This window comes from Ranitomeya variabilis, chromosome 4 (assembly GCF_051348905.1).
Source record: "Ranitomeya variabilis isolate aRanVar5 chromosome 4, aRanVar5.hap1, whole genome shotgun sequence".
Taxonomy (NCBI): domain Eukaryota; kingdom Metazoa; phylum Chordata; class Amphibia; order Anura; family Dendrobatidae; genus Ranitomeya; species Ranitomeya variabilis.
Window position 1 is genome coordinate 386982069 of NC_135235.1, and position 14348 is coordinate 386996416.

General features: G+C 44.1%; 1 protein-coding gene across 1 annotated transcript in view; it reads right to left on the bottom strand.

The window, feature by feature from the left end:
* The window catches only part of LOC143767884 (uncharacterized), a 139478-nt gene that overhangs the window by 34521 nt on the left and 90609 nt on the right, over positions 1-14348 (bottom strand). The window contains exon 11 of the mRNA XM_077256404.1: positions 3559-3667. Coding sequence (XP_077112519.1) covers positions 3559-3667 — 109 coding nt within the window. The remainder of the gene's footprint in view (positions 1-3558; positions 3668-14348) is intronic.

The following is a 14348-nucleotide window of genomic DNA, read 5'->3' on the forward strand; positions in this document are numbered from 1 at the left end:
TGCACTGCTAACAGTCACCTTCCGGACATGAGTTAGGCTGTGAGAAGGGGCGTGCGCACACACCAAATGTCACGGTGTCTCACTCAGCAGGGAGTAGGGAGAGTCGGCACTAGCATCACGTGTTCTGACTGCCACTCTGCTGCTCCGTCTTCAGGAACGGACGCACCATCAGATTAAAAAAACAACCTTGCTCAGGTGCCGCCCCCTCCCCCCATCCTCCCGCCATCCTCCCGCCCTAGGCACATACCCTCAAGTGCCTAGTGGCAAATACAGCCCTGCAGATTTGCCTGTGGAATTTTCTGCGCAGATTCTGCATCTCTTGGCAGAAAACTCAGATAAAAATCTGTGCGTTTTTGATGCGTATTTTTCTGCATTTTTGTAAGCTAAATAAAGATTTATTATGTAACAAAAAAAAAAAATTGTGATGTCATTTCCTTGTCCAACCTCTTTTACATACTAAATTGAAGAATGTTTACATACACACAACCAGACATAGACATACAGATAGACAGACAGATAGACGGATATAGACAGACAGATTTGCATTAGGTCGGGGTCACACTTGCGAGAAACTCGCACGAGTCTCGCACCTCAGTACCCAGCACTGCCGCCGGCACTGTCACAGAAGCGTTCAGCTACATAGAAATACATGCAGCAGCACACTCCGGTTCCAGGTGGCAGTGCCGGGTATTGAGGTGTGAGACTCGTGTGAGTTTCTCGCAAGTGTGACCCCGGCCTTAAAAGCAGTATCTGTTTAATTTTTTTAAAAAAATTGAAAAAAAATGGTATGGGCTCCAGCGCAATTGTCTGCGTCAGAGAGGGAAAGCCAGCGACTGGAGGCAGATGTTTATAGCCTAGGAAGGGGTTAATACCCATGGATCTTCCCAGGCTATGAATATCAGCCTGCAGCTTTATATTTAGCCTTTACTGGCTATTAAAATAGGGGGACCCTCAAAAAAAAACACTGTGGGGTCTCCCTATAATTTATTTATTTGGGCAAGTGGGCGTCCACATATTCAGGGAGAAATTCTGATCAGGCACAAAGAAAAAGGGGGCCTTATCCTTCTGGATTCAAGGCTGTAGTTATCCCGGTTGCTTGTGCACCTTTTTCTACCACACTATTTCCTTCCACTCAACTTTCCATTAATATGCTTGGATACATCACTCTGTTAAAAGCCAGCGTCTTTAGCAATGACCTTTTGTGGCTTACCCTCCTTGTGAAGTGTGTTAATGACAGTCTTCAGGACATCTGTGAAGTCAGCAGTCTTCCCCATGATTGTGGAGCCTACTGAAACAGACTAAGGGACTTTTTTAAATGCTTAGGAAGCCTTTTCAGGTGTTTTTTGTTAATTATTCTAATTTACGGAGATTTTGGGTTTTTGTTGGCTGTATGCCATAATCATCAACATGAACAGAAATAAACACTTGAAATATATCACTCTGTAATGATAATATATGAGTTTCACTTTTTGTACTGAAGAACTGAAAAATTAACTTTGAGATGAAATTCTAATTTTGTGAGAAGCACCTGTACATGCTTGAACGGGATATTGATGAAAAACCCTCCCTATACCACCCAATGTACTGTAGTTATGCATAGATGTCCAGTTATATTTACCCCAGTGCTATTTGTATTGTATTTTCTTGTACTTTTCTAAACACAAAAATAAAAACTTGAATTTGAAAAAATATTACTTTTCAAAGATGTGTACTCATTTATTTTGAGCACTGCATATATCTATAAATTATCTTTGTACATATAATATATATAAAAATATATTTTAACATTCTATGTATTTCTTGCATGGGAACTACAGTCACTTCACAGCACAATGACACAATAAATTTATGATATAGGAAAGATATATATATCTTGGTACCGTGTTAGCCAATAGATAGGAAAATATTTAGAATTTGTTACCATCTTTTCAGATAGCCATTAAAAGGTTTCAACCATTGAGGACTCTCAATTCTAAATATTTTACAATAAATTAATAAATTCTATGGGACTATCATGCCAGTTTCTTTTTTTTTTTTCTGACGTATCGTCTTCTTAAAACCTAATGGAGACATGTCCTGCTTGCAATCAAGTGAATTGGTCAGTGAAAAAAAAAGGGCAACACTTGGATGGCATCTGTGTGCTGTCCATTTTTCAGTTGCTACTAGACGAATGGGAGACCTCCATCAATTCTCTTTGCGTATGATAAAAACCACTCAAGGATGTTAAAAAGGGGCTGATAAAAATCATCGACGTGTAAAAGGTCTAATATTGTTGAGACCTAAAAGGATTTTCTAAAAAAAAATGTACTATTGCTGATACAATTTATTCACACTACACATGATACTATTTTACACTGATCCACCATAAAATCCACCTGTCTGACCTCGGAAGGTGTCCTATATTATGATGCATTAAGACATTCACTGTAGATCCATCAAATGGGTGTTGCCTTTTACAGTGTATCCACATATACTATATACAGTGACATGTAAAGTGCTGTGGAATATGTTGTAGCTGTCACGCTCACCGGTGGCGCACCTGATTCGTGGACCCATTGTGCCACAGAGCCAGGCTTGCCTAGGATGGGAACAGCTACCTGGTGATCACTGGAGCTACTGATGGTGGAGTCAGGTTCGAGCTGCAGGTAACCGCCAGGTACCACTCCTAGCCAGTCCCCAATACTGTAGCTGCTGATCCCAGGGGTTGGGTTCGCAAGACGGAAACATGGGAACAGAATCACAGACAGAAAGGATTTAGAGACTGACAGACAGTATAGACAACGTTGACTTCAGAGATAGGTACCCGTTCAGACATAAAGGTCTCGGGAAACGGTTCAGGTACCGTCGATGCGGCTACAGGATTCAGGTACAAACTACACAGGACTACAGAGACAGTACACGATAAGGAAGTAGCTATAATAGACTAAGGACGGGGGACCTGGCAATATACAGTTGCACACTCCAACTACGATGAAATACCTAGGTCCGCAGCCGGAAGTCAGAGAGGAGCACACAGGAGAAGGAGGGACAGGAGGGTGACAACGCTGCCGCGGCCAGGGCGATAAGTATGCTGCCTCTGCATGCAGGGAGGAGAGGAATGGGTGTTAAAGGCGCTATAGAAGTAAACAAATATTATTACAATATGTCTAATCAAGGTCGCTATTTTCACAACCCCGGTAGAAATGAATGCAGCGCAGCATGAGATGGAGTCCCATTCTTGAGCTAGTTTCAGAGGAGGGACCAGAATCAAATATTTATGGCATTTGTGGCACTCTCATACATGTCTGAAATGGAAATCCCCCTTCAAGTCCTGAGCTGTGGGAGTAGGACCACTAACGTTCTCACAGTTCAACCCACACATGCTCTATCAAATTGAGATCTATGGAATTTAAGTGCTAAGAAAACAACTAGAATTTTTTTTATGTTCATCCTGTATGTTGTAATCTGACTTTTAGGCAAGATTGTAATAATAAAGGATAATATAAAATAAAAGGAAAAATGTAAATATAATAAAGAGAATATGTGACTTATTCTAAATAGTTAGTACTAATCATTTACCTGTAGTGACATCTGTAGACAAGTCCCCCTCTTCACACAGCCGGGTTACACCCACAAATGTCTCTTCTTCTGTTAAGTCTTCATCTTTAGCATCACTTAGATATATACCCTAATTCACCACATAAAAAGACAAATGATGTACAAGTAATAAAAGATTTTTGAGAAGTTTAAAAAGAAAACACAAATTTGTCACAACCAACTCTCAAGGTAAAACAATATTCTATGGCGTCATGATTCTTTTCACAATAGATAGTAAAATAATAAATACCTTATTTTAGCTCATCATCTACTTAACCCCTTAATCCCATATGAGGTACTATCCCGTCGAGGTGACCTGGGACTTAATTCCCAACGACGGGATAGTACGTAATATGCGATCGTCTGCGCTCACGGGGGGGAGCGTGGCCGATCGCGGTCGGGTGTCAGCTGACTATCGCAGCTGACATCCAGCACTATGTGCCAGGAGTGGTCACGGACCACTCCTGGCACATTAACCCCCATGCATTAACTCATGCGATCAAACATGATCAATATAACATTTTCCAGATTCATGTTGTGACTCCTGTTAGTCACTAACTCAATGCATATACCTCCACATATTAGCTATTGAAAACACCGAAGAAAAGATAGGAGTTTTTGTATAAAAAGTATCAAAAGCTTTATTATAGACCAATACAACCAACTAAAAACACAGACAAAGTGATGAAAGTGCTATAACCAAAGACACCAGATGTAAGTGGCCCTCAGTATAGTAGTACATATATCATTGCATCAGTACAATCATCAGATGAGTGCAGTGAGGACAAAACCCTCCTTAAAGTATCCCAACTAAACACAACCCTCATCATAATGAGTAAAGGTCATTGTGGCACAAGCCATCTCATGTAGTGACCTACGGGAGTGTGTATAAAACAGACCACCAGTATTGTAAAGCGTTTAACCGTGACCTGTGCCCGGCCTGGTGGGCCTAAAGGTGGATACAAAAAGAGAGCATGTCTCACCTAGAACTGAGGAGCACACTGCACGCACCCGCAAACATGATTGCAGTGTTCCAGCGGCATAGGGAAGCATCGCGCAGGGAGGGGGCTCCCTGAGTGCTTCCCTGAGACCCTCGGTATAAGGCAATGTGCTCACCTTGTACCGAGCGTCTCCTCCCTGCAGGCCCCGGATCCAAAATGGCAGCGGGGCTACTTCCGGGTCCTGCAGGGAGGGAGGTGGCTTGCAAGCGCCTGCTCAGAGCGGTCGCTTGCAAGCGTCCATGCAGTGCCTTTCAGATTGCTAATCTGACACAGTGCTCTGCAAAGTGTCAGATCAGCGATCTGACCCTATAGTAACATAGCAACATAGTTATTAAGGTTGAAGGAAGACTTTAAGTCCATCTAGTTCAACCCATAGCCTAACCTAACATGCCCTAACATATTGATCCAGAGGAAGGCAAAAAAAAACCCATGTGGCAAAGAGTAAGCTCCACATTGGGGAAAAAAATTCCTTCCCGACTCCACATACGGCAATCAGACTAGTTCCCTGGATCAACGCCCTATCAAGGAATCTAGTATATATAACCTGTAACATTAAACTTTTCAAGAAAGGCATCCAGTCCCCTCTTAAGTTTAACCCCTTCATGACCTTGCCGTTTTTTGCAATTCTGACCAGTGTCCCTTTATGAGGTAATAACTCAGGAACGCTTCAACGGATCCTAGCGATTCTGAGATTGTTTTTTCGTGACATATTGGGCTTCATGTTAGTGGTAAATTTAGGTCGATAATTTCTGAGTTTATTTGTGAAAAAAATGGAAATTTGGCAAAAATTTTGAAAATTTCGCAATTTTCACATTTTGAATTTTTATTCTGTTAAACTAGAGAGTTATGTGACACAAAATAGTTAATAAATAACATTTCCCACATGTCTACTTTACATCAGCACAATTTTGGAAACACATTTTTTTTTTTGCTAGGAAGTTATAAGGGTTAAAATTTGACCAGTGATTTCTCATTTTTACAACAAAATTTACAAAACCATTTTTTTTAGGGACCACCTCACATTTGAAGTCAGTTTGAGGGTTCTATATGGCTAAAAATACCCCAAAGTGACACCATTCTAAAAACTGCACCCCTCAAGGTGCTCAAAACCACATTCAAGAAGTTTATTAACCCTTCAGGTGTTTCACAGCAGCAGAAGCAACATGGAAGTAAAAAATGAACATTTAACTTTTTAGTCACAAAAATGATCTTTTAGCAAATTTTTTTTTATTTTCCCAAGGGTAAAAGGAGAAACTGGACCACGAACGTTGTTGTCCAATTTGTTCTGAGTACGCTGATACCTCATATGTGGGGGTAAACCACTGTTTGGGCGCACGGCAGGGCTCGGAAGGGAAGGAGCGCCATTTGACTTTTTCAATGAAAAATTATCTCCATCGCTAGCAGACACCATGTCACGTTTGGAGAGCCCCTGTGTGCCTAAACATTGGAGCTCCCCCACAAGTGACCCCATTTTGGAAACTAGACCCCCCAAGGAACTTATCTAGAAGCATAGTGAGCACTTTAAACTCTCAGGTGCTTCACAAATTGATCCGTAAAAATGAAAAAGTACTTTTATTTTTTCACACAAAATTTCTTTTAGCCTCAATTTTTTCATTTTCACATGGGCAACAGGATAAAATGGATCCTAAAATTTGTTGGGCAATTTCTCCTGAGTACGCCGATACCTCATATGTGGGGGTAAACCACTGTTTGGGTGCACGGCAAGGCTCGGAAGGGGAGGCGTGCCTGTTGTGAAATTGGATTCTGGGCTCCCCCGGTGGCCACTTGTGGAATTTAACTTGTGTGCATCATCCCCTCTGTTCACCTGCTCCTATCAGGATGTGGGAGTCGCTATATAACCTTGCTCCTCTGTCAGTTTCATGCCGGTCAACAATGTAATCAGTAGCCTTTCTGTGCATGTTCCTGCTACTAGACAACTCCCAGCTAAGTTGGACTTTTGTCCTTGTGTGTTTTTGCATTTTGTTCCTGTTCACAGCTGCTGTTTCGTTACTGTGTCTGGAAAGCTCTTGTGAGCGGAAATTGCCACTCTGGTGTTATGAGTTAATGCTAGAGTCTTAAAGTAATTTCTGGATGGTGTTTTGATAGGGTTTTCTGCTGACCATGAAAGTGCCCTTACTGTCTTCATGCTATCTAGTAAGCGGACCTCGATTTTGCTAAACCTATTTTCATACTACGTTTGTCATTTCATCTAAAATCACCGCCAATATATGTGGGGGCCTCTGTCTGCCTTTTGGGAAAATTTCTCTAGAGGTGAGCCAGGACTGTCTTTTCCTCTGCTAGGATTAGGTAGTTCTCCGGCTGGCGCTGGGCATCTAGGGATAAAAAAACATAGGCATGCTACCCGGCCACTTCTAGTTGTGCGGCAGGTTTAGTTCATGGTCAGTATAGTTTCCATCTTCCAAGAGCTAGTTCTCATATATGCTGGGCTATGTTCTCTCGCCATTGAGAATCATGACAGTTTTGACCGGCCCAAAAAAGGGTTAAATTACTGGCTGAGAAAGGAGAGAAAAAAGAAGTCTGCTACAATTTTTTTTTTTTTTTTTTCCCTCTAGTTCTGAGTGTGCTCTTAATTGAATCACTTGCTAGTCTGCCTATACTGCAGCCTTCCTCTCTTCCTCTCCTTCTAATCCTTGAATGGCTCTGTGTTCACCTGTTTCAAATGGATCTTCAGAGTGTAGCTACAGGTTTGAATAATCTCGCCACAAAGGTACAAAATTTGCAAGATTTTGTTGTTCATGCACCTATGTCTGAGCCTAGAATTCCTTTGCCTGAATTCTTCTCGGGGAATAGATCTCACTTTCAAAATTTTAAAAATAATTGCAAATTGTTTTTGTCCCTGAAGTCTCGCTCTGCCGGAGACCCTGCACAGCAGGTCAGGATTGTAATTTCCTTGCTCCGGGGCGACCCTCAAGACTGGGCTTTTGCATTGGCACCAGGGGATCCTGCGTTGCTCAATGTGGATGCGTTTTTTCTGGCCTTGGGGTTGCTTTATGAGGAACCTCATTTAGAGCTTCAGGCGGAAAAGGCCTTGATGTCCTTGTCTCAGGGGCAAGATGAAGCTGAAATATACTGCCAAAAATTCCGCAAATGGTCTGTGCTTACTCAGTGGAATGAGTGCGCCCTGGCGGCGATTTTCAGAGAAGGTCTCTCTGATGCCATTAAGGATGTTATGGTGGGGTTCCCTGTGCCTGCGAGTCTGAATGAGTCCATGACGATGGCTATTCAGATCGATAGGCGTCTGCGGGAGCGCAAACCTGTGCACCATTTGGCGGTGTCTACTGAGAAAACGCCAGAAAATATGCAATGTGATAGAATTCTGTCCAGAAGCGAGCGGCAGAATTTTAGACGAAAAAATGGGTTGTGCTTCTATTGTGGTGATTCAACTCATGTTATATCAGCATGCTTTAAGCGTACTAAGAAGCCTGACAAGTCTGTTTCAATTAGCACTTTACAGTCTAAGTTTATTCTATCTGTGACCCTGATTTGTTCTTTGTCATCTATTACCGCGGACGCCTATGTCGACTCTGGCGCTGCTTTGAGTCTTATGGATTGGTCCTTTGCCAAACGCTGTGGGTATGATTTGGAGCCATTGGAGGCTCCGATACCTCTGAAAGGGATTGACTCCACCCCATTGGCTAGTAATAAACCACAATACTGGACACAAGTGACTATGCGTGTTAATCCGGATCACCAGGAGGTTATTCGCTTTCTGGTGCTGTATAATCTACATGATGTTTTGGTGCTGGGATTGCCATGGCTGCAATCTCATAACCCAGTCCTCGACTGGAGAGCTATGTCTGTGTTAAGCTGGGGATGTAAAGGAACTCATGGGGACGTACCTTTGGTTTCCATTTCATCATCTATTCCCTCTGAGATTCCTGAATTCTTGTCTGACTTTCGTGACGTTTTTGAAGAACCCAAGGTTGGTTCACTACCTCCGCACCGGGAGTGCGATTGTGCCATAGACTTGATTCCGGGTAGTAAATACCCTAAGGGTCGTTTATTTAATCTGTCTGTGCCTGAACACGCTGCTATGCGAGAATATATAAAGGAGTCCTTGGAAAAGGGACATATTCGTCCTTCGTCATCTCCCTTAGGAGCCGGTTTTTTCTTTGTGTCTAAGAAAGACGGCTCTTTGAGGCCGTGTATTGATTATCGACTTTTGAATAAAATCACGGTTAAATATCAATATCCGTTACCACTGCTTACTGATTTGTTTGCTCGTATAAAGGGGGCCAAGTGGTTCTCTAAGATTGATCTCCGTGGGGCGTATAATTTGGTGCGAATCAAGCAGGGGGATGAGTGGAAAACCGCATTTAATACGCCCGAGGGCCATTTTGAGTATTTGGTGATGCCTTTTGGTCTTTCAAATGCCCCTTCAGTCTTCCAGTCCTTTATGCATGACATTTTCCGCGATTATTTGGATCAATTTATGATTGTGTATCTGGATGATATTCTGATTTTTTCGGATGACTGGGACTCTCATGTCCAGCAGGTCAGGAGGGTTTTTCAGGTTTTGCGGTCTAATTCCTTGTGTGTGAAGGGTTCTAAGTGTGTTTTTGGGGTTCAGAAGATTTCCTTCTTGGGATACATTTTTTCCCCCTCTTCCATCGAGATGGATCCTGTCAAGGTTCAGGCTATTGGTGATTGGACGCAACCCTCTTCTCTTAAGAGTCTTCAGAAATTTTTGGGCTTTGCTAACTTTTATCGTCGATTTATTGCTGGTTTTTCTGATGTTGTAAAACCATTGACTGATTTGACTAAGAAGGGTGCTGATGTTGCTGATTGGTCCCCTGATGCTGTGGAGGCCTTTCGGGAGCTCAAGCGCCGCTTTTCTTCCGCCCCAGTGTTGCGTCAGCCTGATGTTGCTCTTCCTTTTCAGGTTGAGGTCGACGCTTCTGAAATCGGAGCTGGGGCGGTGTTGTCGCAGAGAAGTTCCGACTGCTCCGTGATGAGACCTTGTGCTTTTTTTTCCCGTAAATTTTCGCCCGCCGAGCGGAATTATGATATTGGGAATCGGGAGCTTTTGGCCATGAAGTGGGCTTTTGAGGAGTGGCGTCACTGGCTTGAGGGGGCCAGACATCAGGTGGTGGTATTGACTGACCACAAAAATTTAATTTACCTTGAGTCTGCCAGGCGCCTGAATCCTAGACAAGCGCACTGGTCGTTGTTTTTCTCTCGGTTTAATTTTGTGGTGTCTTACCTACCGGGTTCTAAGAATGTTAAGGCGGATGCCCTTTCTAGGAGTTTTGAGCCTGACTCCCCTGGTAATTCTGAGCCCACAGGTATCCTTAAAGATGGAGTGATATTGTCTGCCGTTTCTCCAGACCTGCGGCGGGCCTTGCAGGAGTTTCAGGCGGATAGACCTGATCGTTGCCCACCTGGTAGACTGTTTGTTCCTGATGATTGGACCAGTAGAGTCATCTCTGAGGTTCATTCTTCTGCGTTGGCAGGTCATCCTGGAATCTTTGGTACCAGGGATTTGGTGGCAAGGTCCTTCTGGTGGCCTTCCCTGTCACGAGATGTGCGAGGCTTTGTGCAGTCTTGTGACGTTTGTGCTCGGGCCAAGCCTTGTTGTTCTCGGGCTAGTGGATTGTTGTTACCCTTGCCTATCCCGAAGAGGCCTTGGACGCACATCTCGATGGATTTTATTTCGGATCTGCCTGTTTCTCAGAAGATGTCTGTCATCTGGGTGGTGTGTGACCGTTTCTCTAAGATGGTCCATCTGGTTCCCTTGCCTAAGTTGCCTTCTTCTTCCGAGTTGGTTCCTCTGTTTTTTCAAAATGTTGTTCGTTTGCATGGTATTCCGGAGAATATCGTTTCTGACAGAGGGACCCAATTCGTGTCTAGATTTTGGCGGGCATTCTGTGCTAGGATGGGCATAGATTTGTCTTTTTCGTCTGCTTTCCATCCTCAGACTAATGGCCAGACCGAGCGGACTAATCAGACCTTGGAGACATATTTGAGGTGTTTTGTGTCTGCGGATCAGGATGATTGGGTTGCTTTTTTGCCTTTGGCGGAGTTCGCCCTCAATAATCGGGCCAGCTCTGCCACCTTGGTGTCCCCGTTTTTCTGTAATTCGGGGTTTCATCCTCGATTTTCCTCCGGTCAAGTGGAATCTTCGGATTGTCCTGGAGTGGATGCTGTGGTGGAGAGGTTGCATCAGATTTGGGGGCAGGTGGTGGACAATTTGAAGTTGTCCCAGGAGAAGACTCAGCTTTTTGCCAACCGCCGTCGTCGTGTTGGTCCTCGGCTTTGTGTTGGGGACTTGGTGTGGTTGTCTTCTCGTTTTGTCCCTATGAGGGTTTCTTCTCCTAAGTTTAAGCCTCGGTTCATCGGCCCGTACAAGATATTGGAGATTCTTAACCCTGTGTCCTTCCGTTTGGACCTCCCTGCATCCTTTTCGATTCATAATGTTTTTCATCGGTCATTGTTGCGCAGGTATGAGGTACCAGCTGTGCCTTCCGTTGAGCCTCCTGCTCCGGTGTTGGTTGAGGGTGAGTTGGAGTACGTTGTGGAAAAGATCTTGGACTCTCGTGTTTCCAGACGGAAACTCCAGTATCTGGTCAAATGGAAGGGATACGGTCAGGAGGATAATTCTTGGGTCACTGCCTCTGATGTTCATGCCTCCGATCTTGTCCGTGCCTTTCATAGGGCTCATCCTGATCGCCCTGGTGGTTCTGGTGAGGGTTCGGTGCCCCCTCCTTGAGGGGGGGGTACTGTTGTGAAATTGGATTCTGGGCTCCCCCGGTGGCCACTTGTGGAATTTAACTTGTGTGCATCATCCCCTCTGTTCACCTGCTCCTATCAGGATGTGGGAGTCGCTATATAACCTTGCTCCTCTGTCAGTTTCATGCCGGTCAACAATGTAATCAGTAGCCTTTCTGTGCATGTTCCTGCTACTAGACAACTCCCAGCTAAGTTGGACTTTTGTCCTTGTGTGTTTTTGCATTTTGTTCCTGTTCACAGCTGCTGTTTCGTTACTGTGTCTGGAAAGCTCTTGTGAGCGGAAATTGCCACTCTGGTGTTATGAGTTAATGCTAGAGTCTTAAAGTAATTTCTGGATGGTGTTTTGATAGGGTTTTCTGCTGACCATGAAAGTGCCCTTTCTGTCTTCATGCTATCTAGTAAGCGGACCTCGATTTTGCTAAACCTATTTTCATACTACGTTTGTCATTTCATCTAAAATCACCGCCAATATATGTGGGGGCCTCTGTCTGCCTTTTGGGAAAATTTCTCTAGAGGTGAGCCAGGACTGTCTTTTCCTCTGCTAGGATTAGGTAGTTCTTCGGCTGGCGCTGGGCATCTAGGGATAAAAAAACATAGGCATGCTACCCGGCCACTTCTAGTTGTGCGGCAGGTTTAGTTCATGGTCAGTATAGTTTCCATCTTCCAAGAGCTAGTTCTCATATATGCTGGGCTATGTTCTCTCGCCATTGAGAATCATGACACGTGCCATTTGACTTTTTGAATGGAAAATTAGCTCCAATCATTAGCGGACACCATGTCGCGTTTGGAGAGCCCCTGTGTGCCTAAACATTGGAGCTCCCCTACAAGTGACCCCATTTTGGAAACTAGACCCCCCAAGGAACTTATCTAGATGCATAGTGAGCACTTATAACCCCCAGGTGCTTTACAGAAGTTTATAACGCAGAGCCGTGAAAATAAAAAATAATTTTTCTTTCCTCAAAAATGATTTTTAGCCCAGAATTTTTTACTTTCCCAAGGGTAATAGGAGAAATTGGACCCCAAATGTTGTTGTCCAGTTTGTCCTGAGTACGATGATACCCCATATGTGGGGGTAAACCACTGTTTGGGCGCACCGCAGGGCTCGGAAGGGAAGGCACGCCATTTGGCTTTTTGAATGGAAAATTAGCTCCAATCATTAGCGGACACCATGTCGCGTTTGGAGAGCCCCTGTGTGCCTAAACATTGGAGCTCCCGCACAAGTGACCCCATTTTGGAAACTAGACCTCCGAAGGAACTAATCTAGATGTGTGGTGAGCACTTTGAACCCCCAAGTGCTTCACAGAAGTTTATAACGCAGAGCCATGAAAATACAAAATAATTTTTCTTTTCTCAAAAATGATTTTTTAGCCCACATTTTTTTATTTTCCCAAGGGTAACAGGAGAAATTTGACCCCAAAAGTTGTTTTCCAGTTTCTCCTGAGTACGCTGATACCCCATATGTGGGGGTAAACCACTGTTTGGGCACATGCCGGGGCTCGGAAGGGAAGTAGTGACGTTTTGAAATGCAGACTTTGATGGAATGGTCTGATGGCATCATGTTACGTTTGCAGAGCCCCTGATATGCCTAAACAGTAGAAACCCCCCACAAGTGACCCCATTTTGGAAACTAGACCCCCCAAGGAACTTATCTAGATGTGTGGTGAGCACGTTCAACCCCCAAGTGCTTCACAGAAGTTTATAACGCAGAGCCGTGAAAATAAAAAATAATTGTTCTTTCCTCAAAAATTATGTTTTAGCAAGTAATTTTTTATTTTTGCAAGGGTAACAGGAGAAATTGGACCCCAATATTTGTTGCCCAGTTTGTTGTGAGTACGCTGATACCCCATATGTGGGGGTAAACCACTGTTTGGGCACACGACAGGGCTCGGAAGGGAAGTAGTGACATTTGAAATGCAGACTTTGATGGAATGGTCTGCGGGCGTCACATTGCATTTGCAGAGCCCCTGATGTGCCTAAACAGTAGAAACACCCCACAAGTGACCCCATTTTGGAAACTAGACCCCCCAAGGAACTTATCTAGATGTGTGGTGAGCACGTTCAACCCCCAAGTGCTTCACAGAAGTTTATAACGCAGAGCCGTGAAAATAAAAAATAATTGTTCTTTCCTCAAAAATTATGTTTTAGCAAGTAATTTTTTATTTTTGCAAGGGTATCAGGAGAAATTGGACCCCAACAGTTGTTGCCCAGTTTGTCCTGAGTACGCTGGTACCCCAAATGTGGGGGTAAACCACTGTTTGGGCACACGTCGGGGCTTGGAAGGGAGGGAGCACCATTTGACTTTTTGAACGCAAGATTGGCTGGAATCAATGGTGGCGCCATGTTGCGTTTGGAGACCCCTGATGTGCCTAAACAGTGGAAACCCCTCAATTCTAACTTCAACACTAACCCCAACACACCCCTAATCCTAATCCCAATTGTAGCCATAACCCTAATCACAACCCTAACCCCAACACACCCCTAACCACAACCCTAACCCCAACACACCCATAACCCTAATTCCAATCCTAACCCTAATCCCAACCCTAACCCTAATCCCAACCCTAACCACAACTGTAACCCCAACACACCCCTAACCCTATCCGTAACCCTAACCACAAGCCTAATCTTAACCCTATTTCTAACCCTAGCCCTAATTCCAACCCTAACTCTAATTCCAACCCTAACCCTAAGGCTATGTGCCCACGTTGCGGATTCGTGTGAGATTTTTCCGCACGATTTTTGAAAAATCTGCAGGTAAAAGGCACTGCGTTTTACCTGCGGATTTACAGCAGATTTGCAGTGTTTTTTTTGTGCGGATTTCACCTGCGGATTCCTATTGAGGAACAGGTGTAAAACGCTGCGGAATCTGCACAAAGAATTGACATGCTGCGGAAAATACAACGCAGCGTTTCTGCACGGAATTTTCCGCACCATGGGCACAGCGGATTTGGTTTTCCATAGGTGTACATGGTACTGTAAACCTGATGTAAAACTGCTACGAATTCGCTGCGGATCCGCGGC